A 27,400-nucleotide genomic window follows, 5' to 3' on the forward strand; every position below is an offset into this window, starting at 1 on the left:
ACATGTTAATTTAACTACTCTAGAAAAGACCTCCCAAGTCAAGCTGATAGTTGAACTTCTCTTTAACGGTTTCATTATGTTGTACAATTTTCATTTTTTTCATACTGGCACTCATTTTTAATTTTTGTCAAATCCTATATAATTTTTCTGTAATATACAGCAAAAATATAAAATGAGACCAAATCTAAAGAGGATTGAAATTGACTGAGAAATTGACACTGTGTGAGAGAAGGTGGAATATTTGTCAGAAGATGAAATAATATTGAGGACTAGATCTCATTTCATTGAGCCCAGACATGTATAAATGTTAAGATTTAAAAGTGTCATTAGATCGGTTGTTGTGGATTTTCCGGGCTGTATAGCCGTGGTCTTGGCATTGTGTAGCACCATCTTTTGGTGTAGCACCATCTTTTGGTGCTACACCTCTGAAGATGCCAGTCACAGCTGCTGGTGAAACGTCAGGAACTACAATGGCAAGACCATGGCTATACAGCCTGGAAAATCCACAACCATCGTTCTCCGGCCGTGAAAGCCTTCCACAATACATTGTCATTAGATTGTTGTTGTCCTTTATTCCTCTCCTGAAACTAAATATGAAGATTATTTGAACTGCTAAGGGCCATATTTAACGAAGCTGCTGTTCAATTTATTGTTCAGTGCCTGAACAATACATTAAGATAACATTGGCGTGGATAGCATTGCATGAAAAAGCAGCTTTAGAACAGTTACTATTTATTAGCCCCCCGCCCCTCATTTATCACATATTTTCTGAACTACTTTTAGAAAAGGGCAAACTGTCCTGGCGGAGGGGCAGATCCTACGAGGGGCAGTTTTAAATCTGGTATCAGTTGCCCATAGGAACGCAGGCTGTAAAGACGACGGACCGTGATACCAGGCTTTTAAACTATGAGGGCCAGTACTAGTCTTCGTTGTACTTCAAGCAAATGACCCCTGGAAGGTCTTATCCCGAGAAACCTTTGACAAAAGCCACAGTGGGTCTCCCCCCTCTGCAACCGAGCTCAGACCCTTTGCATTCTTCTGTAGATTCAGGCCCGATTTTCCCCACCACAGGCTAAGCACCTAGCAACCGCCCTTCGTATCGCTACTAGGGATCCTCCCCTCGCCTTCAGGCCAAGGAAAGGCACCGGCAGTCCCAGCACTTCCGGGTCGGTGAAGGCGGCTGCGTGACGTTGCTGAAACGTTCGGGAGCCTCGCGCCTGTTATTGTTCCTACCTCCGCGAGCCGCCTCGTCGCGCGCGCGCCTCAGGAAGCTTTTAACGCCTTTAAGGACGCGGACTGGGGGGCAAGGAAAGCGAGCGCGCGAGGAGGCGCGCCCCTGTGTGCACGCGAAGGGCCGGCGTGGGAGGTTGCTGGAGAAAACAGGTGGGCTCAGGCGGCAGCTGAAAAAGAGCGGGAGAGGGTCGCTAACGGTCTCCAACCTTCTGCAGCGCGAGCCCTGACACGGTGGGGGGAATAGCGCCTCGTCACTGAGGAGCCAGCAGCTTCGAGGAAGAAGAGAAAGAGACGGTGGGGATTGGACGGTCATGGCCTACGCGTATCTCTTCAAGTATATCATAATCGGTGACACAGGTAAGGAACCCACCGCAGCGGCCCTGGCTGTGGAAACGGGCCCTTGGCCTGAGGGAACCAAGTCGCCTGCGCAACGCCCAGGCTCGACTGCCCCATTTCCGCAGTGTTGGCTGCGCCGACGTGGTAGTGACTCGGCTCAAGAGAGGGAGGTGCTCGGCAGAGGGCTCCGCCTGCGGCCTGGTGAGGCCTGCACTTGGTCGGTCTTGTGTTCGGTGCGCCCGTCTCCTTCGAGCTCGTTCGGGGCGGAGTAGGAGGTGGCAGGTCGCCTGGGGCAGTAGGTGCGGTTGGCGTTGACCACATTTATGTGTTTGGGAAGAATTCTCTTGGTCACACTGAATATTTCAGTGAAGTGGGAGTGCCGGCAACACCCAGGACGGTGGGCTGGGCCTTTGGCCAAAATGCTCGGTTTAGGCTTCCAGAAGACCGACCCCCACAAATAAAAGGGAGATTGTGTTGCCCCCGCAAAAAGGCATTTCACTTTTAGTTGAAAGCTTCTCAAGGAGTTTATTCTGCAGTTCATTCATGGTTTTTTACTATTAAATTCCTGCACGGGTTTTTTTGGTCAGCTATTTATAAGTGTACTTTCAAGTAGGAATCACTTCTTGATCTCCTGTTTGTATTCTTGCTATTAGAACGAGTTGGACCTAGCCATACCATTATCTGTTACGTGCTCCTATGCCAGTATTTATAAATTTGGGGGGGGGGGATTGCACAAAAACTTTTTTTAAACTGCAGTGTTGCAGTTAATCACTTAGAAACTAGAATGGGAGGAAACACAAGAGGCCAGAAATATTTTAGTGAGGGACTGCTTGACTACGTTGTGTAGCTTAAATGAATATACATTATGTTTTAGATCACCAGTTTGTAGTAAAGCTTGTACAGTGAAGCTTCTTGTACATGGGGCTGAAAATGTGTTCTCTACCATGTAAAACAATTTTGTGAGAAGTGTGTCTGAAAATTCTGTGATATCCATGGCAATGTACTAATTACTTAGAACATTTAAATGTTTTTTTAAATTATCAAACCATTTCTCACTTGTCTCTAGGATTAAAAAAGACGCATTAATTTTTCTCCATATGAATGTAGATTTCTTTTAACTAAATTTGAATTAAGTATTTGCAGTCCAATTCATGACAAGTTCATTTGGAAACTTACTGATTCACTTTTCTATAGCTACATTAAGCCATCTTTAAATACTTTGCCAGCAAAATAATATAAGGATGCACACTTATCCCAGGAGTTGTACTGTTGTATATGGTAAGTTTTGTTTTCAAGTAAACATGCATAGGGTTAGGTGGCATATAAATTATATCTCTGGATTTTGACAGTTTAGCAGAAACATAAACTAATGATTTTAGACCCATATTTGTTTATTTTAAAAGAAAATACAATTTAGCAAGCTCACCTAGGATTAAGTAGTTTAAGACTGCAATCCTGTGTATGCTTACTAGGAAGCAATCGCCATTGAATCAGGTTTGTAGATAGATACTTGCCCAGTTGTCTTCGCTGTCTGAATCACCAAATAGCAAATCCCATGTAAGTATGAAATTTGTCCCTCCTCCCCCAGTTTAGGTGATTGATGTACCACATATGACAACATAGTATGTGGAGGCAGACAGACTAAGGAAAAATGTTAAGAGACTGGTTTTGTTTGCATTGATGCGTTCAGCAGGACTTGCTTCCAAGTAAATATTCATACGTTTGGGTTATAAGACACTTATATAGCAATTGGGGTTGCAGTACTCATTGATCAGGTAGCGCAATCCTAACAGGCCCATTGAGTGCAAATAAACATGTAGGAACAGCCTGGAAAACTTTAAGAACATATTAATGGAAGGTTGAAGAAGACTTTAATCATGGTGTTGACTTGAAGCAAAGACTATTGAACCATGTTTTCTAGAATGATCTGCTTTCATTTTGAGAATGCAAATACTGGAAAAAAGTTAAATTGCTGGAAAAAAGTTAAAAATTAGTTTGAAGTATAACCTTTTCTTTTGATAATAAGACCAATAGACAGCTGAAAGGTACGAATGCTTTGCTGAAATGTTAGTACGTGATTCAAATTTGGATTTCTTTTCTCGTAGTACTGATGAGTCTTAAACTTGTACATGTTTAAACACTGGCATTGGTTGCCAGTGGAGTACTGGATCAAATTCAAGGTTCTGGTATTGACCTATAAGGCCCTATGTGGACTGGGGCCAGTGTATCTGCGGGACTGTCTCTCCTCATATATTCCCTGGAGGACTGTCTGATCAGGAGAAAAACAGCTATTAGTGGTCTCTGGTCCCAAGGAGGCCTGCCTGGCCACGATGAGATCCACGGCTTTCTTCATCCTGGCTCCTACCTGGTGGAACGCTCTGTCTACTGAGACCAGGGCCCGGCAGGATTTATTGTCTTTCCGCCGGGCCTGCAAGACAGAGTTGTTCCGCCAGGCTCATGGCTAAGGCTGGGCCTCCGCCGGCATGGCGGGGGGAAAGGAAATTTAACACACACACATGCCCCGTGAAAAACTGTCCACCACAGTATGCATGCAAAATATTATGTCTACCTGATACTGCCGTCTCACAATACAAAATGTTGCTGTTTTAAATGGTGTTTTAATATTTATACAGATGTAATGTTTTAAATTGTTTTTAAATGTTGTTAGCCGCCGTGAGCCCGCTTGTGGGGAGGGCGGGATATAAATATGAAATAATAAATAAATAAAATAATAAAATGTTAAAGTAATTTTGCTTAAGTGTATTACTACAATAAGGGATTTTTGCATCTTTTATTGACTTGTAACATGGTGGAACTTTTTTATTATTAAATTGCAAGGTTATTTCACCATGAAGAAAATCTACAACTTTCATGGTTGCAAACCCAGTTTTGTTAAGATCCTCATGTCAACAAATTTTAAATAAATTTAATATATTAATAGGCAAAAATTTTAGAAGCTTACATGAATGATTTAAAAAATATTTTCTCTTTTAGCAATTTTCTGGATGAAATGTGTTTGACATGCCACCACATGATTGTAAGTGCTTTCCAGTGCCAACGGGGTACAAAAGAAGATAGAAAAAATTGACATGGGGTTGTTACTCACTTTATGAGAAATGACATGTGACTGCTATTTCCTATTACAGTACAGAGTCAGTGAAAAGGATCCAATAATCTGAAGTAAAGCTTATTGTTTTCTTTCTAAAGAAGATAGAAGGTTGATAATTATATTTGTGGAAAAATAATGCCTAAGAAACATCCTCCTGTGAATTAGAGATTTCGGGGGTTTGGTTTACACCACCTTTTTTGGCTACCTGCAGCAGGGGGCAGGGGGGGGATGGGGCAGAGTGGTGTAGTGCAACAGGGTGAGATGGTGGCTTGTGCCCTTCATATGCACATTCCAGCCTTTCTTTAGTGAGTATACAGTGAGCATGAGTATACAGAACATGAGTATACAGTGCAGCAATACTTCTTTTAGTTGCTTAGATCACTTGACAGTTGGAGCAATAATTGTATGTAACTTTATCTGAAAAATATCTTGTCTGCCTCCTTCAACAAGCAACTTTCACTGAATCTTGGCTTCTACATCTGTCTGAAGTAGTATACAATATAATACATCTATACTATATACCTCATCAGAGTTTGCACCATGCTCTTCTATAATTGTATTTCAGCTTTTAGTTAGGAGTGTGCACCAAAAAAAACCCAAAACAAATTCTGAGTAATCTAGATCTGGGTTTCAGGTATCCCAAAAAAATTGGGATCCCTGACATCTGGGTAAGATTCTCTAATCTGGTTTGGCAAAATTAGAGCATCCTGAATTGATCCGGCCATTATTCCATATATGAAAACTATTGGGGTGGGAGAGGCTGAGTGGCATTTTTCAAGCAAACTCCACCAAATTTGTAGGGAACCTACTCCTGACTGTCTGCTAAAGAACCTCCCAAGTTTCAGGAATATTGGACTCCAGAGTCCAGTTCCATGGGCCCCTGAACAAGGTACCCCCAGCCACTCTCCATTATTTCCTATGGTAGGAAAGTTTTCAAGGCTCCTCAGGCAAAAACACAAAGGGGCAAGGTTGCCAGTGGCCAAACCTATACTCCCAAATGCAAGCTCAACCCACAGGCAGTCCAGTGGAACCAAACTGAAGCAAGGGAATGTAATGCCCCCAGAACCAAAGTGAAACAAGTGGACAGCAGCAAACCACAGAAGCATATCAAATCAGTGAATTTCACCCAAACCAAATTGAAGGAAGAGAGACTGTTGCAACTTAACCCAACTGAACCAATGTCACTCTTCCTCAGCCAGAGACTAACTCCATGTTCCCTGAATTAGCCTGGATTTATCTGGGCTTTTTGATCCAGATTCCCAAATGGGATCTGGGATTCTCTCATTTGATCTGGAAAAGCTGAATTTAGACAGATGAGCATAAATCCGGCTTTTTTAAAACTCAGTTCCTGGACCCAGACCAGACAGCCCTACTCTTAGTTACTGCTTGTTTGCACTTACAAATGTGATTTAAAGATGTCTACAGGTCTGAAATAAGCTTTTCTCCTTTGATGTTAATGTGTATTTTAATTGATATAAAAAGCAAGAAACAAGCATTTCACTCAATATGAAAGAAAAAATATTTGCTTTGAGTTAAAAAAAAAACCCCTTTCCAAACTGTCTCTATTAAAAATGGGTTGACTTTTGGCAAAGGAGCAGGGAAGGTGTTTCATGCTCACATGCTTCCCCTCTCCCCCTTCATTTATTTGATTCACTCCATTCTTTTTGCTTGTAAATAAACTGTAATTTGTAACACATCAACTAGGCACACTCTGATCTGCATGTGCCATATTTTGGGATATAGAATTGCAAACCAAATGAGCAGCTGTTCTAGAAAGAATTATTAGGGCAAGTTTCACCCTGATTGGTCAATATATCTTGCTCCCAGTTCTAGGTCATGGGTCATAAAAAAACTTCCTGTTGTTTCTTAAGATTCCTGGGCTACCAGGGGACCAAAAAATTGTTACAAATTGAACTTCTCTATAATACAGTACTTCTCTATAATACAGTACAACACTGACCATTAAAACTAGAGATGTAAAATTTCTGGAAATTTTAAAGCCATGAGAGAGGTGTGTGTGTGAGACATTTTTTTTCTGGGAAAAATGAAAATTTGAGGGGAAATATATGCAATACTTACTCTCCTATAAAACCTAAACTAATTTTACTGATATTTTTACTGATAATTGCAAGATTAAATTATAGAGAAATGGATAAAGGAAAAAAAATCTTGTTTGGAAGTATTTTATTATAAATATACACGGGAAAGCTATTAAAGCTCATTGCGTCCATTAAACGCTTGGTTTAGTAAAATGTCACCTTTCAGAGAATACTGAATTGTACATGTCTGAAGAACTCTGGAGGAGGGCACTACCAGAGTTAGAGATCAGCTGCTAGAACTGCCCCCTATGCGCATTATCTGTGTAATGATAGTAAAGTATTTCAGATGTTTACATGGGCTTGTCCTTTAGTCTGGAAGAGAGTCAAAATGGTTGGATGTAAGTTCTCTGGTGGTCCTAGGAGTGGGGCTGTCCATACTTTTGGGATATAGCTCATCCTCCTCTGAAGGCAGGGTCAGTCAGCAGATTTTGATCCCAGAGGGGCTTATTCTTGGAATTGCCAGTCTTTCTGGCCCTGCCATCCGAGCAGGATGTCTTCAGCAACCCTCTGTAGAGCACAGCGATTCTGGTGAAGAAGAAACTGCCAGAGGTGAGCTGGCGTGTTGGTGTGCACCTGTAATCCCAGTACTCAGCGTGGCTGAGGCCAACAGGCGGTGCGGAGCTTGCATAGGAAGGGAAATGCCCTACTTACCCCTGTTTTGCTTCGCGCAATGGTAAGCTGGAGGTCCCTAGGTTCTAACGGAATGGCGTTAGAGCTGGAGGTCCCTAGGTTCCACAGCTGCAACTGCAAAACTCCACTGAGGTTCCCCACCTTCAGGCTGGGAGGAACCTTCCTTGTACAGCCAGAGGGTGCGGTGTTTGAGTCCGTGGTAGTCTGTCGATATTATCAGGAACTCCCTCAGGCTTGGAAGGAACAGAATATGGAAGAGAGCCAGTTTAGTGTAGTAAGAGCCAGTTTGGTGTAGTGGTGTGGTGGTTAAGAGCGCGGGACTCTAATTTGGAGAATTGGGTTTGATTCTCCACTTGTAGCCAGGTGTGTGGCCTTGGGTTAGTCACAGCTCTCTCAGAGCTCTTGCAGCCCCACCCACCTCACGGTGTTTTGTTGTGGAGATAATGACATGCTTTGTAAACTGCTCTGAGTGGGTGTTAAGTTGTCCTGAAGGGTGATATATAAATCGGATGTTGTTGTTGCTGCTGCTGTTGTTGTTGTAGTGGTAGCGGTAGTGGTAGTAAGGAACAGAGGAGCTGCTCCAGTCCCTGACTGGACTACGGTAAGACAGATCCGGCAGGCAATAGGGGCTGTGAAAGGAAGGAGGGAGGAGAAAAGAGTAGCAGAAGCCTTGGAGCCAGCTTGCCCCAAATAAAAAGGAGCTCTCTTTTATTTCTCCCCCTTTGTGGCTGGGACTTACAAGGTGCGCTTTCACTTTTGTTTCTCCCTTTGGTGGGAAAAATTTCTGTTGGTGGGAGTGTCAGTAACAGCAGGCCCCAGCTGCCTCCCAGGCCTCAGAGAGCACAAATCTGCAGCCTAGTGGTGCCAGACTCACAGGCCTCGGCCCCCTTCTGGGCCTCTCAACAGGACAATGAAAGAGAAAAGGTCCAAGGGCCTGGACCTGTCAGGCGAGAATGCCTGAAAAGTTTCTACTGGTGGCATGTCAGTGAAGGTAGACCTAGCTACTTCTCAGGCCTCAGAGAGCACAAGCCTGTGGCATAGACTTGCCCAGCTCCCAGGTTTTAGCCTGGTCCTGGACCTCTGAACATACCAGTGAAAGGGAGAAAATCCAGGGTCTGGACACATCAGGATGCCTGAAGTGAGTTGCTGTAACTTTGTGGTTAAGTGACTGGGCCATGAATCGGCACTCTGCTGGTTCAAGTCCCATATTTGCTTGAGCTCAGTAGCTGACCTTGGGTAAACCGGTCTCAATTACCTGGCATTTCTGGGGGAATAATGATAATTCTGATCTTATCACAGGCCCTGACCTGGTTAGTCCAGGCAAGCCAGATCTATCAGATCTCAGTAGCTTAGCAGGGTTGGCCTTGGTTAGCAATTGGATGAGATACCTCCAAAAAAGACCAGTGTTGCAGAGGCAACTATGATTGGACGACACTTTCCACCACCAAGGGGAAAGAAGTTAAATGCCCCCTATTTATATAGTTGCAGCTGTAGTTATTATTGAACAAACCTTCTGGCATGGCTCATGACAGAAATAAGAAGAAATTCAAAGAAATTCTGAAAGCACACCAACAAATAGTCTAGCAATTGGCCCTTGAAATGGGCCAGAGGGGCTTCCCAGTGCCCCAAGAGCACAGATCTTGGTTAAGCCTCCCACCTGAGGACCCTGAGATCAGTTTTCTCCCTCAGCCAAGAAGAAACGGGAACTGTTAAAAAAGGGGAAATTCTCTTGTACACATAGTCACTTACAAACAAGGTTTTCCTCAGGAGCTGTATCCTAGAAGGTTCCCTATGGTGATGAGGGTCCTGGAGTCTTCTCCCTTAAGGACCAAGGAGGAGGAGGACAACGGGCTCAGAGAGAATCCTCCCTAAAATCAGGAATAACCCCATCAGGGATTCCTTTTCAGTAGCCGTTCATACTTGTAGAACTAAGAGGAAAACTCTGGCAAAACTAACCACTCTATTTCCTTGTTTCCAAGTCTTATACATTGATTCCAGAGGCTGCTAAGAGGGTCAAGCTGCCATGGCTGGATGATCTGTTATCAGATGAAAGATCAGATGAAAGATCACCTTGAATCTCTGAAAGAAGAACACGTAGTAGACCAGGACAACTCCCCGGCGGACTAGCTAAGCCAGAGAGTGATGGACCAAGCAGAATGGATGCTAGCCAGAGAAATTCCCCAGCTGGTCTACCACAGTTTTCAGCAAGACGCAAGAAGCAGCCCTGCTTATCAAATTTTCCTATCTTTGCTTTTCGATCTTCAGTGGCTGATTCACATGTGTGCATTGCCACTTTGCACTGGAGTTATCAAATGAGTGTGCTTGTGCAAAAGTATCTCTATAAGACTCTAAAAAATCATTTCCAAACTCTATCCTTGTCCCAACAGCAGAATGCTTTTATTTTCTGTTGTTCAAGGATTTCTGAATATAGAAAACTTTTTGCTTAACTTAGCAAGGACACATATTGGCACTGTCATTCTAATCCCTCTGTATATCATTGCAGACCCATCATTGCAGAACTGAGTTTACAGAAAACACTGCCTAGTTTGTCTATGTCTAATATCTATTTTCTTTTGTGGAAAGAAGTGTTTGAGAGGTATATTTGTAAGTTGATAATATTTTATGTATTCATGGCACCCAAAACTTCCCAGAGCCATACAGGGACTACAGGGGTAGGATTTGAGGAGGTTCCATAAGGTTATTTTATTTGCTCCCCTTTGATCCCTTTCTTGTTCCTGAAAGGCACTGCTGACTTCCAGAATGTAAGGAGTGGGGTTTTTTGCTCTTGATTCTGTGTGTGTATGCTTCTAAATGGCTATTTTTTAAAAGTTACTTTCTATTTATCTGTGTGTATATTTGAAATAAACATTTGTTTTTCAGGTGTTGGAAAATCATGTTTATTGCTGCAGTTTACAGACAAGAGGTTTCAACCAGTGCATGACCTTACTATTGGTGAGTCCTTATTAAAATATGAAGGAATGGAGGTAATGGGCAATTGCACTTGCCAGGGTTTTGTAATGGATTGTATAGCTTGGCAGCAAAGAGCCATAGTGGCACAGATCACTGTTCCTCAGAATGGCTAACAGCTTAATCTGTTTGGTTTTAAGTAAATAACTTGGGTTCACATGGGTAAAATGTCATTAAACTAGTAGAGATCTTTGGTTATATTTGTAGGTAGAATGCGTGTTGATTAATATAGAAATTCATACCAGTTTAAGGATATCAGCTTATGTTTGGAATTGCCAAGTTCCTGAAAGTTTTCTGTGGATAGTTTATATCTGTCATAGTTAGGTCTGAGTTGCAAAGTGCTTCTGATCCCAAAAGATTGTTTGTAAAAAGGCATCTAATTAATTTAATGAAGTCAAATACAACAAAATCTAGCACTCTTATATGTTCTTATGCAGCAAACAACTTGTAGATTTTGAAGCTTTTTAAAGTACTAGCTTTTTATTGGTTTTTAAATATTTCGTGTTACTTTTTATTCTATTTCCTAGCCAAAATGACTTTCAGAAGTTTAAAAATACAAATGACACAAAGTCATCTTACAGAGGGAGAAGATGCTAGATTACTGGCACATTGAAGGGTGATTAGCTGCCTTTTGCCCTTCCTCTGATGGTCTCATGGCATTTGGAAGCTGGCAAGAGGGGGTCATCAGCTGGAGCTACACTTATTATTATTTATAATATTTAGTGTAGATGTATAACAATCTGTTTTATAGAATTACTTTGCATTTTCCATGCTTCAGTTTAAACACAAAAATTTGTTCTGCAGATGGGCATAGGAAAGAATTATGAAATATGACTGATACAATTAATATAATCGTTAAAGCTGTTGTAAGCACAGTAAGATAAATCAGACTGAAAACATGTAAAATAAAGGGGTTTTTTTGCTATGTCAAAAGTTTAAGTGAGGCCTGTTTTTAGTTGCGTTTTCATTGCTGTGCTGAAGTTTAACATTTGATTCTATTATTCAGGTGTAGAATTTGGTGCTCGGATGATAACAATTGAAGGAAAACAGATAAAACTTCAGATATGGGATACAGTAAGTATAGTAAAATATTCAGGACACAGTTGATATGTAGAAGAGCTGGCATCCATAGAACATGGGTCACAGGACAGGAGTAGGGAATTTCCTTTATATACGTTAGTGTAGCAGTGCTAATTGTGTTGATAAAAGATAGCATTTAATGGAAGAAAAATAAAAAGTGTGAGACGTTTGAGTAGTTTTTTGATGTCTAAGCCAGGCAAATGATAGACTTGTATGTCTTACTTTTGATCATATATTGTTCACTGCTTCAAATGTTGTTGATCCCTTTTATCCTGAATCAATAGTCTCTGTCTACATGAACAAAATTTTTGCTCATTATCTTGAGTTATTCTCACTGCTGCCTTGAAACCAAGCGGCAGCAGATAAATGAGCAGAACATGTATTTTTCAAGAGAAGGAAAATACCAGCTTGGAAGTGTATTTGCATCAGAAAAATAGCATGTGTAGAAAGTGTGAAACACACTTCTTATGTGCACAGCCCTGATCCAAATAGAGGTAGGCGTCTGTTGGTGCTGTTTTTTTTTTTTAAAGCTTTGGGAGATCCATTCACAGATGTCCTACCACATCTGGTTTGGTCCTCCATTCTGTTCAACTCTGGTGGGGAGGTGTTTGTTACTAATTTTCTCATGGGATGAAATAGACAGGAATCCTTGCTTTTCTTTCCTTTTTGTCACACTTATAAATCAGCAGTTGAAAGGAATTTAGGAGCAGTTACACAGAAGACGTGGCATGTAAAGCAGTCCACTGGTTTGTGGAGAAATTGAGATAATTAGTAGGTCCGCTTGTAAATTGCCCTATAGCTACTCCACGTAGTCAAATAGCAGTTACCAGTACTGCATTGATGTAAGAACAGTTTGTTCATTTACCTGTGTGGTCTTGTGCTTTTTCAAAATACTATATTCTGAATTCCATGCTGCTTTGGTGTGTTAGTGTAATAGAATGCTTAGAAGACAGGGAGACACTGCATTTAATGAGAGGATTTTTGACACGTACCAAGTTCTGTGGCAGCAGTAGAATCTAATATTTTTGTAAGAATAAATACATATCTTGTAAAGAACTCATTCCAGTTCTCTCATCCATCTTTCTTAATCATGGCTGGATTCAAACATGTAGTTTAAAAAAGTTAGCCCACCGAAATTTTGTTCTGGGTTCTGTTGTTCTGGTGGTCACTGTGCAAATCAGGAACAACTTAGTGGTGATGGTGGTTTTCTGCAGTGGGAGAGTGGACTGAGCAAAAGTCTTCACCCTTTTTAAGGAATCTTTAAGGGCATGAATGTTTTCTTAATGTGTTTGTATCCTGGCTCATGGCATTATTTTTCAGCCTGTCTGCTGGTTGACCAGCGCTTCTCTGCTGCAGTCTGTTTCCTTGTTTTCTAAAATTCTGACTGACTTTTCTCTCATCACATTCATATATGTGATGAGCATGTGTATTGAATAGTGTTTGCCATTTTCACTTTGAGTGTAGGGGGTCTGTTTATTAGACTATATGCTGCACATTCTGTAACCCACTAATGGGAAAACAGCCCACTAGGGACTCCATAAGTTTGACTTTTTCTGCATACCTGGTATTGCAAAAATGGGAGCCTTGATTGGTAGACTGTGATCAGGTTACAACATCAGTTATGCTGAACTGAAGTATTTGTTTTGGTTTCTGTATGATGTTCTTATAACTTTTCATCTATTCAGGCATAGGTCCTGATTATTGTTAATAGGATGGCAGTAAAAAAAATTCTGTCCTGCCCCAACTTCATATTAATTGTTCATTTCTTGACCTTGCACAAATGCAAGTAAGGCAAATGTTATACTGGTGTGAAATTGTAGTGCTGCACTGATGTTTACAGGTGACTAGCTGTCTTTCAGAGTTTGTGGTCAGACCAGGACATGCAGTTTGCCAGTGGGTAGGACTGAGGCTTGAAAACTAAATACCAGTAACTGAATCCTTAATATAAGTGAACTTAAAAGTAGGCTAACCCAGTATTTGTTTGCTTATTATGAATGCTTTTACTCTCTAGCTTTTTCCTTTTAAGTCCAACAATTAATTTACATATAAGGTGCAGTAATTACACAGTGTCATCAATTTGCAAGATAGAAGTTCCACCACAACAGAAATGCCTAATTTTTACAGATGATGAAAGTTGTCTTGGTGGAGGGAAAATGAGTACTGCTCTTTTCCCCTCTGCCAGTATGAGGAATCAGGGCTGACAGGAACCTATGGAAATAGTCAAGAGGCAGCAAGAGGTATGCTGCCACTGTACTGTACTGTACTGTACTGTACTGTACTGTACTGTACTGTACTGTACTGTACTGTACTATACTATACTATACTATACTATACTATACTATACTATACTGTGGTGCTTTTGAATTATTTGATGTTATATATTTGGTGTTGAAGCCCCTGAATGTCGGGTGGATGGGCGATGCCTTGGGCAACCCGTTTACATTTCACACCACCTGCAAAATAAGCAGCACACCATATATTTAAACTAAGAATTCTTCTATACAAGTTTCTATATAAATTTCTTTGTAAATCGGATACCTACCTGAAGAGCATTTACTTTTGACATCCATCCTGGATCTGCACTCTACCTGTTGAATGAACTGACAGTTAGGCTACACAGGAGAATTTTGTTTTGATCCTTGGATGTTTGAAATAAAGCACCTACTGTATACTTAATGTACACGAATTGCATTGGTTTATTATTGGCCATTTTTGAATATAATCGTATGACTCTTACGTTTATTGATTGAACAATTGATCAGGCATATTGCCCTTGAAGAGAATGATTCTGTAATTGCATGTCTTTCCTCCTGCGGTTTCCTGCTCCTTTGCACTAATGTATTGCAATAGTCAAGCCTTGATAGTACCATAGCATGGATCCAGGTGGCCAGGTCGGCTGTGTCGAGATAAGAAGCCATCTTCCAGGCAAGAGTGAGGTTGTAAAAAGCTTGTTTTGCTGCTGCCAACTTGTTTTTCTAGTAGTAGCACTGGATCCAGTATAACTCTGAGGCTCTTAACCAAGTCAGCAAGGGTCAAACAAACTCCATTGAAAGTGGGAAGTACAATATCCTTCAAGATCTCTGCCTTCCCAACAAGCATCACTTTAGTCTTGTCTGGGTTCAATTTCAGTTTGTTGTTTTTCAACCATTTCACCATGGCTGTCAGGCAGCAGTCTAAAGATTTCTATTGCATCCTGTGGCGACCTAGATAGTGAGATATAGATTTGGGTGTCATCTGCATATTGGTGACATCCAACTCCATAGCTGCAAATGAGTTCTCCTAAAGGCTTTACGTAGAGGTTGAATAATATGGGAGATAAGATTGCGTCCTGCGGAACCCTGCAAGATTGTTCTCATTCTGGAGATAGCTGATCTCCAAATGAGTCTCCTTTGAGTCTGTTCTATGTGAAATGATTTAAACCAGTCCAGGGCACATCCTCTGATGCCCACTTCTGTTTCTAAATGCCTCAACAGGATGGCATGGTCTGCTGTGTCAAAGGCTGCAGATAGATCCAGGAGAAGAAATAAGGCGGCATGGCCTTTATCTATATTCAGATGGAGATCATCCACTAATGCTACTAGTGCTGTTTCTGTCCCATGCCCTGGTCTGAATCCTGACTAGAAAGGGTCCAGAGTGCTAGAGTTGTCCAAGAAGGTCTGGAATTGGTCAGCTACTGCTCTCTCAATCACTTTGCCCAGAAAGGGCAGATCAGAGACTGGGCGATAATTCGCCACATCATTTTTGTCTAGGGATGTTTTTTAAAGTAGCGGATGGATAACAGCCTGTTTGAGCTGCCGGAGAAAGCTGTCCTGAGTGAGCGATTGATTTACAATAGACCTCAGTGGTTCACTTATGTGGTCCTTACTTGATGTTAACAGGTAGGATGCAAGGATCGAGCACACAAGTAGGGGCTTTCATAGACATCAGGATCTGGTTAAGATCTGTCATTGTAATAGGTTCAAGACAGTCCAAATGTAAGCTAGATGGTGTATTAAGCATTTCTTCCATCTTGTTTGCATTGCAGTTAGCATCTAGATCAGAGAGTATTCTTGCTATTTTATCGGGAAAAACTTAGCAAAGGCCTCGCAGCTAATTGTCCGTTCTTGGGACTAAAGATTCAGATTTAGGGGTTAGGAGGTGTCTGGATATCTTAAACAGTTGGGATGGTTGTGAACTAGCTGACGCAATGGTTGCTGAAAAATAACACTTCTTTGCTGCTTTCATTTCCGCTTCATAGGTCCTCCAGTGGGTTCTGTAGCATGTTGTATCTGCTTCCGCGTGTGTTTTTTGCCATCGTCTTTCTAGACGTCTTCCAACCCTCTTTAAGTCAGCCAGCTCTGTGGTAAACCATGGGGCTGGCTTCCGTCCCAAGGGCCAGTGCGGTCTACAAGGAGCAATGGAGTCAGTAGCTTTAAGGAGCTTCGCGTTCCGTGCTCTTACAGCAGCTTCTGTGGAGCACATGTCTGGAATTCTAATATTCCCCAGGGCATTTTGGAATCTAGAAGGGTCCATAAGCCTTTGTAGGTGAATCATTTTAACAGGACCCCCCATCTTGTGAGGCGTTGGGATTATATTCCCTTTTGCCTTCAGCAGATGATGGTCTGACCATGGTTCAGGCCGAATCTTCAATGTTGAAACAAGATTTTCCCTTAAAGGCTCAGTGCAAAATATTAAGTGTAAGGTGTGGCCTCTTTCATGTGTAGGACCTGTCACAATTTGAGAGAGGCCAAGGGTTTCCAGGGAAGCTAAAAATTCCTGAGCCAGACCTGACTTGGAACACTCAGCATGGATGTTGAAATCTCCCAGAAGAATAAGTCTAGGTGTCTCCAACACCATGTCTGCTAGCAGCTCTGCCAACTCAGAGAGGGGGAGCTGGTGGGTGGTCTATACACAAGCAGGATACCCAATCTATTTTTAATCCCCAGAGACAGGAACATGCAGTCAATATCAGCTATAGCTTGTACTGGAGATGTGCGGAAGTTGAAGGACTCATGGAGGATAACAGCAACCCCTCCTCCCTGGCTACTATAGCGAGGTTGGTGTAGGATCACATAGCCAGTGCGAGTTAGTTAGGACAGACACGCCTTACCATTTTCCTGCAGCCATGCAAGGAGTAGATTGCAAAACTATGTGCTCTTCCTCAGGATCAGCTGAATTTCTGGTCATTTAGTTTAGCCTTCTAGACATTGTGGTTCCAGGTACTATAAATTTGAGAAGATTCCTGGATTCCTTGGATGTGTAATAGTGGTCTGTTCAAATGCAGTGTTGTGCAGATGCACTTTGCTTGCCAAAAACTCCTCCTAGCAAGGTATTAAAATTGGCAGCAGGAATTATAAGTACCAGGAGTATCAAAATTAACATATGCTGAAGGTTGAAGCTGAGACTAGCAGATTCACTTCAACAATTTTTAATTAGGCAGTCAGTCCTGAGCTGGAAAATGCTGATGCAAGTATCTGTTGGCCCAGATCTTTAGATTCGGTTTCCCCTGAGTTTCAGATAGTCTTAATGGAGGACAAATTTGGATATTATCAAATGTAGGTACAGTGGATGGAGAAGAGAAAATGCAATGATTGCTCTGGCATAATGTCCGTAGGGGGGAGATCTCTTGCATTTGATACAAACTCATAAATTACCTTTCCTCTTTTCTGAAGAAAGATGCATAATTCCCTGCTTTGCCTGCTACACCATGAATTGTTTCCCTAGTCACAGCCCTGCACCTTCTGGAGTGTCTTGGATAATATGTTATTAGCTGTGCTTATCATCCAGTTTCCTGGTAATTATCTTGGTCATTTTATATGCTGTTTGTGAGACATAGACCTTGTCTTGTCTTTCTTCAAGCATGACTTTGAAATGGGTCAAGTGGAGAAAGGCAACTCGAGTGACAAGAGTGGTACAGAGGTTGGTCATGAAGGACCTGAGCAGGCATGAGGGCGGGTTAAAAATTGAATGAACTAAACAAACCACACTTGCCCCATCGTTTCTTTGTATGTATGAGGCTGTCAGACTATTGGCAATCTTGATTTTCCCCAGAATGTTTTGTTCTGGTCCTGGAAGAAGCTACAGCTAGCTATTTGACAATTACATAGCAAAGTTAGATTATGCCCTTTCTGCATATGTTTGTGTCCAGTAGCAAAAGACAAACAAAATTTCATGGTATAAACTTTCAAAAGTTAAAGCTCCTCTTTTCTTACTCTTGAAAACCCTGGATATCTTGTTGGTCTACTGAACTCGAATCTTGCTCTTCCGCTGCACACCAACATGGCTGCCCACCTTTCAGGATATATGTTTGGCATATTTCATCTAAATATGAATTGGTGAAATTGCAAACATTCAGTTGATGTTGTAGTGTTTGGAGAGACTCAGATCTGCAATGGAAAAGAAGAAAAACTACATGTGAATGAGAAATGTTGAAGGCTATGCTTGAGCAGCAAGGTACAAAAGTGAAATGAAATGCAAATTCTGGTCTCAGCACAACTTGTTTTGTAGGTATAGATTAATCAATTATTCCTGAAGTGGATCACAGTTGAAAGCTATGTAGGCTAATCTATATTGTATTAGATATGGTACTGGTGGAGAGTGCCCTTAAGTCAGAGTTGACTTATGGCAACCTCTGGTGGGGTTTTCATGGCAAAAGACTTACAGAGATGGTTTGCCATTGCCTGCGTCTGCAACTCTGGTCTTCATTGGATGTCTCCCATCCAATTATTAACCAAGGCCGACCCTGCTTAGCTTCTGAGACCTGATGAGATCAGGCTCACCTGGGCTGTCCAGGTCAGGGTATATTAGATATATGAAGACCTTATGTGTCTGTACAGATGTTATGTTCTTGCTGTCTACCTGCAACTAGAATAATAGAGAGGCTTTCCAAGCATCTGTCAAGCCATAGGCCATGTATTCAGCTTGGTGTAGGCCATATGTTATGGACACCTGTAATGTGTGTAATGTTTGTTAAAGTTGTCCTATGAAAAATGAGTCCAATTGCAAAAATATTTTTTTATTTTTCTATGAAAGTGCAAGTGCTATAGTGCAATATATTAGACAAGAATTCTAAATTAAGTTCTACTCCATACATATAGACAGCAATATAACACCAGTGCTTAACAATTCAGTTTCCACAATGACATCATCTGAACAGGTAAAGACCAAATGTATACGTCTCAAAGTCCAATGATTAATCTGTTTTTTCTTCTTTTCGCAGGCAAGTGCCGTTGGCTGGAAAAGACGGAATGAACACCACGGGAGCCAAGGAGGAAACGAAGGTCTCCCGGGCAGTTGGCAACGGGTACGCCAGCAGTTATAACAGCCTGTTTCACGTTGTCTTGCTTTATCAAGCCATTGATTTACAGCATCATCTTCAGTACATGAATTCACACCTCAGCATTGGTTAGTTTCTTCCTAACCAATGCTGAGGTGTGAATTCACCTGCCTACCTGCAACTACAATAATAGAGAGGCTTTCCAAGCATCTGTCAAGCCATAGGCCATGTATTCAGCTATAGGCCATAGGCCATGTATTTACAGCATCATCTTCAATACATGAATTCACACCTCAGCATTGGTTAGGAAGAAACTAACCAATGCTGAGGTGTGAATTCATGTATTGAAGATGATGCTGTAAATCAATGGCTTGATAAAGCAAGACAACGCGAAACAGGCTGTTATAACTGTTGGTGTACCCGTTGCCAACTGCCCGGGAGACCTTCGTTTCCTCCTTGGCTCCCGTGGCGTTCATTCCGTCTTCTCCAGCCAACGGTGCTTGCCTGTGAAAAGAAGAAAAAACAGATAAATCATTGGACTTTGAGACGTATACATTTGGTCTTTACCTGTTCAGATGATGTCATTGTGGAAACTGAATTGTGTTAAGCATTATATTGCTGTCTATATGTATGGAGTAGAACTTAATTTAGAATTGTCTAATATATTGCACTATAGCACTTGCTCTTTCATAGAAAAATAAAAAATATTTTTGCAATTGGTCTCTTTGGACCTCTGGTCCTGTTAGTCTACAGGTTGCTGAGACCTTCCCTCCGTTTTGTTGGATCTATGAAAAATGAGGCCTATACCATTGGCTACATTGTTAGCGCTTCCTAAAAGAGACCAGCCAACCTCCTTAGATCATCTTGCCAGCAAGGTGAAGAATGTTGACTGCTTCTGTTTGCTTCATAAGAAAGTCTGGAAATTATATCAGGTTCTGGAAAAGAGGTAGTTCAGGCTGTGCTATAAAACCTGCCTCTCAGCGCTGAAGCTCCTGAGAGGTAGTGTTGGTAAAGATCTTGGCTGTGGTAGGTAGCTTAATGGAAATTTAAATTTATGTGCGGAAGTGGTGAAAAGGAAAAGCCTGGATGCAGAGTCCCACTGGGTAAATACCAGGTCAACAGGAAGACATTCAGGGAGTAATCCTAAACATCTCCCTAGAAATAATTTTCATCTTATTCATTGGGCTTTAGTTCTAGAAAAGCGTTTTTAGGATTGCAGCCTTAATATTGGATACATATAGTTACCTAGCATGTGTTGCTGAGACTTGGATGAATGTGTTGGGCAAGTTTATATCAAGATGGATAAAAATGTTAATGCTGGATTTTTAACTCCACACACATCCAGCCTAGTTTCAGCTATAAGAAGTTTCTTTTTTAAGAATATCTAGCTCTCAAGATGCTGGCAGCATCTGCCATACCCATACCTGGGGGGGGGGGGCTGGAGGTTAGGATGTTATGACTGTCTGTTGCAGCTGTGTTTCCCAGGATTTGAATTCTTTTTCTAGCCACTGGGGGAAAGAGCTCACTTGAGCTTGAACTTTATGTCCTCTCCTGTACAGTTAGTTCCCAGCAGAGTTAGTGAGCCTCTAGAAAGGGGTGGGGGGCGGGAAATGACAATGAATCCAGTAAGATCATGGACTAGCAACTTTTCAATAAAGCTCTTACTAACAAATAGTGGAGTTTTTTGAAGGTTACTTGGCAGATCCTTAAACTCAAATTTGAGCTGAAAGGAAACATGTGATCTCCTAAACCCTCTTCTGCAAGATTGCTTTACTTTGCAAAAGACTTGCAGGGAAAAAGATTCTGTCAGATATAACAGTAGAAAAGAGCAAGAATCCGGTAGCACCTATAAGACTAACAAAATTTGTGGTAGGGTATGAGCTTTTGTGAGATACAGCTGTATCTGAAGAAGTGAGCTGTGACTCACAAAAGCTCATATCCTACCACAAATTTTTATTAGACTTATAGGTGCAACTGGACTCTTATTCTTCTACTGCTACAGACAGACTAACATGGCTACCCATCTTGATTTGTCAGATGTAACTCAAATTCATGGATTTATATTATGGTTTGAAAATGGGGGCTATGGACCCTAGGTGTCATCAACCATTCCATCTAAATAACCTTTTATATCTGTTGTGTACCTAGAAATTACCTAATCTCTACAGTTGTCTTGGTATTCTAATTACAGATGTTTATGACTTTATAAAAAAAAAACTAGTCAATATTTACCTTCCATATCATGGTGAATAATGATTTGACAATAACTACCGCTATTTTTTATTTATTTGCTTCATTTGCTTTATTTGCTTTCTCCCCAGTGGGGACCCAAAGCAACATTTTGTCCTCACAACAACCTTGTGAAGTAGGTTAGACAGCGCAAGGTCACTCAGCAAGTTTCTATGGCAGAGTGGAGATTGGCATCTGGATCTACCATATCCTAATCTGAGACTCTTAACCACTACACCATGCTGGCTGCCTTAAGTATAGCAAAAATTATCCAAGAAAAATCCTTGACTGTATATGAATGGATGATGTCATAACATGCCTACCACTAGTCCTTGCTTCTGGTTGAGATTGTCTGCTTTTTTCTGTTGTGCAGCAGATCAGTTATAAAAGAGTGAAGGCAGAACTCTTGAAAAAAGAAGCGTCTTCTAGTGGTGATTCAAAGATGCACTGACAGACAAAAACGTGTCAGTACTCCAGGTGATATGAGACCCTATCTGAAGTTGAGAATGCTATATGAAAATAGCAGTATATTCCATATACCTTTCTTAAATAAATATATTTAACATTTGGTGTATCCTGTGAGATAGCTTTAATAAATATATTTTATGGTTATAGCAGCCAATTAATACACATTTTTCCATTGCTTGAATACTTTCAAAAATCCTTTTGACACCATGATTTAAATGCTTATTTTTCATTTGTGGATATAAATTACCTTGATTTAAATAAACCCACTTTGGCTTATACTGTCCCAGATGGTCCCACCTAGATGTTTGGTCCACTAGCAACCACAGTCACCATTGTGTATTGTGAATTCATTCCCTTAGCTATGTATCTCCAGTGGGTTCAGAATTTTTGATGTTCGTGTTTATTGCTATGTGACCTTGTCAGGTTAGGGATTTTCATGGATTATTGCCCCTCTTACTGCCCAGCAGTTCCTTTTCCTGAAGCAGAAGCAGGTGGTTTTTGAGGGAAAGTATTGGGGACACCAAAGCTGTTTATCTTGGGGGATCAGCAACATTCATGCTAAAAAACCCCTTTTCTGATCTAGCTTTGTATCATAGATGCCCTAACAATCATGGGCTTGTCTCAAATTATTTATGACCCTGTGCACTTAGTAGGATACACTCTGAGTCTGGTGTTCTGTTCTGGATTGGAAGATGTTAATCAGTGATAGAACAATTTAAAATTAATCCTTTGTTATGGAGAGACAGCTATTTGATAAAATTTTAACTAACAGGAGGCTCCAGAACTCTGTAGGCATTTGGAATATTAGACTGGTTCATGCTCAGACATTGATGGATAGGATATTTTCCTGATGGCTTTACGGAGTTTTCTCTGGCAGTCTTGTCAAAAAGTTGATCAGTCTTTGGAAAAGGGGAACTGCCTGGGTAGTTGGCGTGATTAGGCTGAAATACCTTCTTCCACTTAGTGATGCCCAGTCAGCTCCCTAGTGTACTGAGTAGGTGGGGAAATTAAATGACGGGAACAATAGTTGGAACAAAACATGGAAAACTGACTATATGTGATTGGACATGAGTTGAAGCATATTTTAGAGAGCATACTCTTTGTGGACGATGACAATAAAGGTCACTTTTCTGCTACTGAGTCATCTGTACAAAGCTACCTAGTTGAGCTTTTATTTGAGTTATATGGTTTATTACAGTCCAGCTTACAGCGGAAGATAAAAGAGATAGTTGTGGGCCACTGTGACCAATTTGCATGGCATTTTGCAGATAAAATTGCTTATAGCCATTTCAGTTTGGACACCATATTGTCTTCAGATTGTAGTCTCACTTTGCCTTTGGTTTCTGCTTGTTGGGTTTAATTGGATTCCTTTCAAATGAGAATGTGGGAAGTATCCTTGATGAAGTGAGGTCTGTCACTTCTATGCTTTGATCTTTGTCCTTCCTGGTTAATTAGACCTATCAGGAAGCAGACTGGCTAGTTGGATGAGTGAAGTTATTAATGTTACTCTGATAGGATGATAAAGGTTTCCAAGCATAATGAAAGAAACTGTGATGGGACCATTGCTGAGGAAGCCTTTAATTTCTTTTTAAAGTAATTATAATAAAAGCTTTGTTATCTGCTGCTTGATTACTCAGAATGCATCACCCAGAGGGACATCTCCTCCCCCTCAGCCATCATACCTATGTTTTTAGGCATGTGCACACTACCCAACTGCTGCTCCTGGGGGGTAAGGGTTCCTCAGGAACACAGTGTGTGTGGGGGTGAGGAGTGTGTTCTGCAGCAGGGGAATGAAATCAGTGAAAATTGCTTCCCCCCCACCCCCATAAGTGGCAATGTCCCGTTCCTCTAACCCAAATACAACGAGGCAGCTCTCTGTTACAGGACTTTATAAATCATTACACCTTGAAATGTGTAGCACTTAGAGCTCTGGGGTCCTCCAAGCAGCTTTCTTTTCACTTCCAGCTGTTTTCTTGTACCTCTTCCATTTTGTTTTTTTTTATTCTCCCTCTGCCCTGCTGCATAGCCCTCTCTCACCACTCAGATCTCTTTAGCTCCATCCTTGGTCACAACTGTTTTGCCCCTACTCAAGAACATGTAACCCTAGGTTTTCCAGCCCAAGCAGCTGGTACTGGCAGCCTCTAGCTTGCTTCCACAGTGCAGCTGATTGGACCTACTCGAGTGGCTGATTTCAGTCCTGTCAGTTTTTGATCCTACTACCCCATGGAGTGACGCCCTTCTGCAGGCCTGCATTATTCACAGTGCAAGCCTAAACGTGTTTATTCAGAAGCAAGTTTCATTGACTCGGTGTATCTTACTTTCTAAGGAGTATGTTTAGAATTGCAGTCCTAGAGTCTGTATTCACTTTAATTGAGACACAGGTGTTTGCTCATTTCAAGAAGTATGGAAAACAATCCATGGCAGAAGTATCTTACAGTAATTAATTCTTTGCCCTGACCTGGATGGTCCAGGGTAGCCCGATCTTGTCAGATGTCTAAAGCTAAGTGGGGTTGGTCCAACATTTAACACTTGGATGGGAAATCACCAGGGAAGTCGAGGATCGCTATTAGGTAGTGGCAAACCATCTCTCTTGCCTTGAAAACCTTAAGGGGTTGACATAACTCAATTGCAACTTGATGACACTTTACGCACACACGTGCGCTCTCTCTCTCTCTCTCTCTCTCTCTCTCTCTCTCTCTCTCTCTCTCTCTCAAGATTTATATTAATACAGAAGCTTCTTATAACTTCATTGGTAAAGTTTATAGGTGGGTTATGAATGACTAAAGATGCCTTCTCTGTTATCGAACATAAGCCTGTTTGGTGTCTCATTTTAGAATTTTTTTTGCCACTCTCACTTTAATAATCCATTATCCCTGCTATATCCAAAAGCATCTAAGCTAATTCGATATCCAAGTTTCTTTTTATATCCACATTGAGACATTTTTATTGTTTAAAATGCAGAAGAGATAAGCAGAAGCTTTTTGTCTGTCACATTCTTTGGCAGATGACAGTGAGGAAGTCATAATCATTTGATGCAGCAAAAAAAAAAAAGATGTGTGGGTAGGCAGGTGGGCCAAAGCCTACTTCATTAGATACATGAAGAGGTCACTAAAGTGGTAGGTGTATATACAGGAGAATTTTTACCTCCAAAAGTGAGGTAAAAAAATTAAATAATTCAAAAGAGCATTAGGATGCTTTGTACTAAGCAAAACATAACTGAATACACAGTCCAGTAAATGAATACAGCATCCAGCTAGTAGCTCCTGGCTGCTGAACCACAGCAAGATCAATAGGGGCCTAGTGTAAAAAGATACATCGAGGTTTGAAAGAGAACTGGATATATATTAAATAATTCTAGTTTCTTTTCATTTTTATACCACCTCTCAGTTGCGTACATGTATGATTTTGTGAAGCAAATTTGAGTTATTCAGGTGTTGCAGAAGTGACATTAAACTTAATTGCTATGACAGTGGAATTACTGCATTTGTTATGGATGAATTTTGTTCCTAGATTCAAAGAAAAAATGTCAAGTTGTCAGAAAATTTTTGTACTTTACAATTTTCAGAAATAAGAGGTTTGAATAGTAAGTACCATGAACAAAGTCCATGGAAATATCTGGATTTATATATTCTATCAGGCATTATGTAACTTTTAATACTTTATCTTTAACCCTTTAAACTCTTTATAGCTGCTGATGACAGACCAAAAATATTTCTTTCTGCCAGGCTGTTTACATAAATATCATTTAGTTCTTTTCATTTCCTCCTCCTCCTGTTCCCATTATTATTAAAGACTAGATATGCGTTGTGGCTTTTATAGTACAGGTAAACATCCTACATTATGAAAAAAAATGGAAGTGGGCGGGACTCATGTCTACAATCATACACATATATAGAAAGTCACAACATAGAAATTTAGATTAGGACTGCTTTTATTTGGCAGAATGTTATTCACCCTATCTCGGTGTTAATTGTTAAATAACCATGTCTTGTATCCAATAATGCATTAACAAAAGGACCACGGAATTTTCGTGCATTCCTACAGACCATTCTGCCTAGAATAGATTATTCCTGGGGTTCATGTATGGAATAATAGTGTTAGGAGGTGTAGTGAAGAAAGGGATGGGGGTGTTTGTCTATAAAAGCAGTATTGCTGCAACAAGAAGGCAATTTTACTCCCTTCCCCCATCTCCCTGCAGCTGTTACACCATGTGGGTCTTGTGACACCAGAAATTATCTTCACAGGAATCAGAAGGGGCTGCAGGAATGGAGAGGAACAGGGGAAAACTGTACAACTTCCTTGCGTGTAATTACTGTACATAAGCCCATGTGGTTTATTTGTAGTAAAACATAGCTCTTCAACATTTGACATATCCATTCCAAATCATAATGATTAGATGAAGCTTTTAAAATACACTAAAATACACTTATAACCCTTCTGCAACTTTTATTAGATGGGAAAAGGGCCTGCTAAGAAAACGTAAGTGTTGAACAGTGTAAGAGACACTTGAAAATATAAGGAATTTTAAACATAGGGCATTCTAATAATGGAGGAATGCCTATTTCTTCAGATGATCTCTGGTGTTTTTTCACTTGTAGCAGCGAAGAAGCATTTTTACATCCATTTGACAAGCATTCTGACAGATGCATGGGAAATTGATTAAATGAAAACCAGAGTAATATAAAATCAAATTCAAAACCAAAACCATTTTCTGTTTTTCATAATAAAATGACTGTGGAAAGAATTTCATCTGAACTGTTGAAAGCTGGCTGCAGTTTATGATATAAGGGATAAAATCTGCATCCTTGGCCTTCCTGCAACCTTTACACCAGCAGATGGTGGGCGTAAAGATGTCATTCATCATTTATTTACAATGGGCTTTATTTATTCTAGTGTCAACAGCTGCCCCAGGGAGGGAGTTATTGAATTCAAATGTGAAGCACTGGGTTATTTGCTTCCTTTCAAATTTGTCTTCAGAGCTTAGTTGCTAGGAGTCCATTCTGTGCTCTAATAATGATTCATGTATGGTGAAGCCATTCAGTAAATTGGGTTGTCAGGGATTGCCAAAAAAGGTTTAGAGGTCTTGTTCTTGATATTTTCCCCTAATGGTGCTATGCTGTAGACTTCTAAAATGTGGCTTCTCTTTTCCAGAAATAGTGAGGTTTTGTCCTTTTTACAACTTCTATACAATAAACTTCTTAGTATAAGTAGCAAGACTGTTACTTTATTTGCATGAAAACACAGAGACCAAATGAGCTGTGAAAATTTTGTTTTCCTACAGGCTGGGCAAGAGTCTTTCCGCTCCATCACAAGGTCATATTACAGAGGGGCAGCAGGAGCTTTACTAGTGTATGACATTACAAGGTGAGAACCTTGCAGATGGTGTCCAGAATATTTTGCATTCAAGTAGGTAGTCTTCTTTCTGTAGGATTATTGCTTCAATGATAGCTGTCAGCAGTTAAAGCACTGGACTTCAGCAGTCAGGAGCAAGAGGAGAAAACCCTAAAATAGTTGTCACTGGGCTGCTGGTCCACTAGTCCTGACTTGGCTGGAGTGTAGAAGCGTTTTTTTTTTGTTTTGAAAGGTCGGACGTTGAGAGTTTGGATTACAGGTCTGGAACAATTGAAAGATTATTGATGCAATGTACATTAAGTCATAACAATTATCAGTTATCCAGTAGAACACGAAGTAACGGACTGAATGTATGCAGTAAATTTTTTACAATTACAACAAGATAATTGAATTTGTTTTGTGGAGAGACCACAGAGTTGTTAAACTGTATATAGTAATTCTGTGTCTGTATTGTAGTGCAAGTATCTGTACTAAGGTAGTATTTGTTTCCAGAACAAACTTCCCCATTAGATTATGTGTCTTCAGGATAATAGAATAGAGAGAGATGCTGAAATATTCACACTGATCTAAACTCACTTGTATAGTTATAGTAAGAATTTATTCTTTATCTTTAAATACACTGACTGCTTATTTTATGTTTTC

The 27,400-nt window shown here is 40.7% G+C and overlaps 1 protein-coding gene across 1 annotated transcript in view; it reads left to right on the forward strand.

The window, feature by feature from the left end:
* Window positions 1–1,162: 1,162 nt before the first annotated feature.
* Window positions 1,163–27,400, forward strand: part of RAB2A (RAB2A, member RAS oncogene family) — a 57,172-nt gene continuing 30,934 nt past the window's right edge. The window contains exons 1-4 of the mRNA XM_054984724.1: window positions 1,163–1,590; window positions 10,288–10,359; window positions 11,381–11,448; window positions 26,688–26,770. Of these exons, the coding sequence (XP_054840699.1) occupies window positions 1,545–1,590; window positions 10,288–10,359; window positions 11,381–11,448; window positions 26,688–26,770 (269 nt within the window). The 5' untranslated portion in view covers window positions 1,163–1,544. The remainder of the gene's footprint in view (window positions 1,591–10,287; window positions 10,360–11,380; window positions 11,449–26,687; window positions 26,771–27,400) is intronic.

Source organism: Eublepharis macularius, chromosome 7, assembly GCF_028583425.1.
Source record: "Eublepharis macularius isolate TG4126 chromosome 7, MPM_Emac_v1.0, whole genome shotgun sequence".
Classification (NCBI taxonomy): domain Eukaryota; kingdom Metazoa; phylum Chordata; class Lepidosauria; order Squamata; family Eublepharidae; genus Eublepharis; species Eublepharis macularius.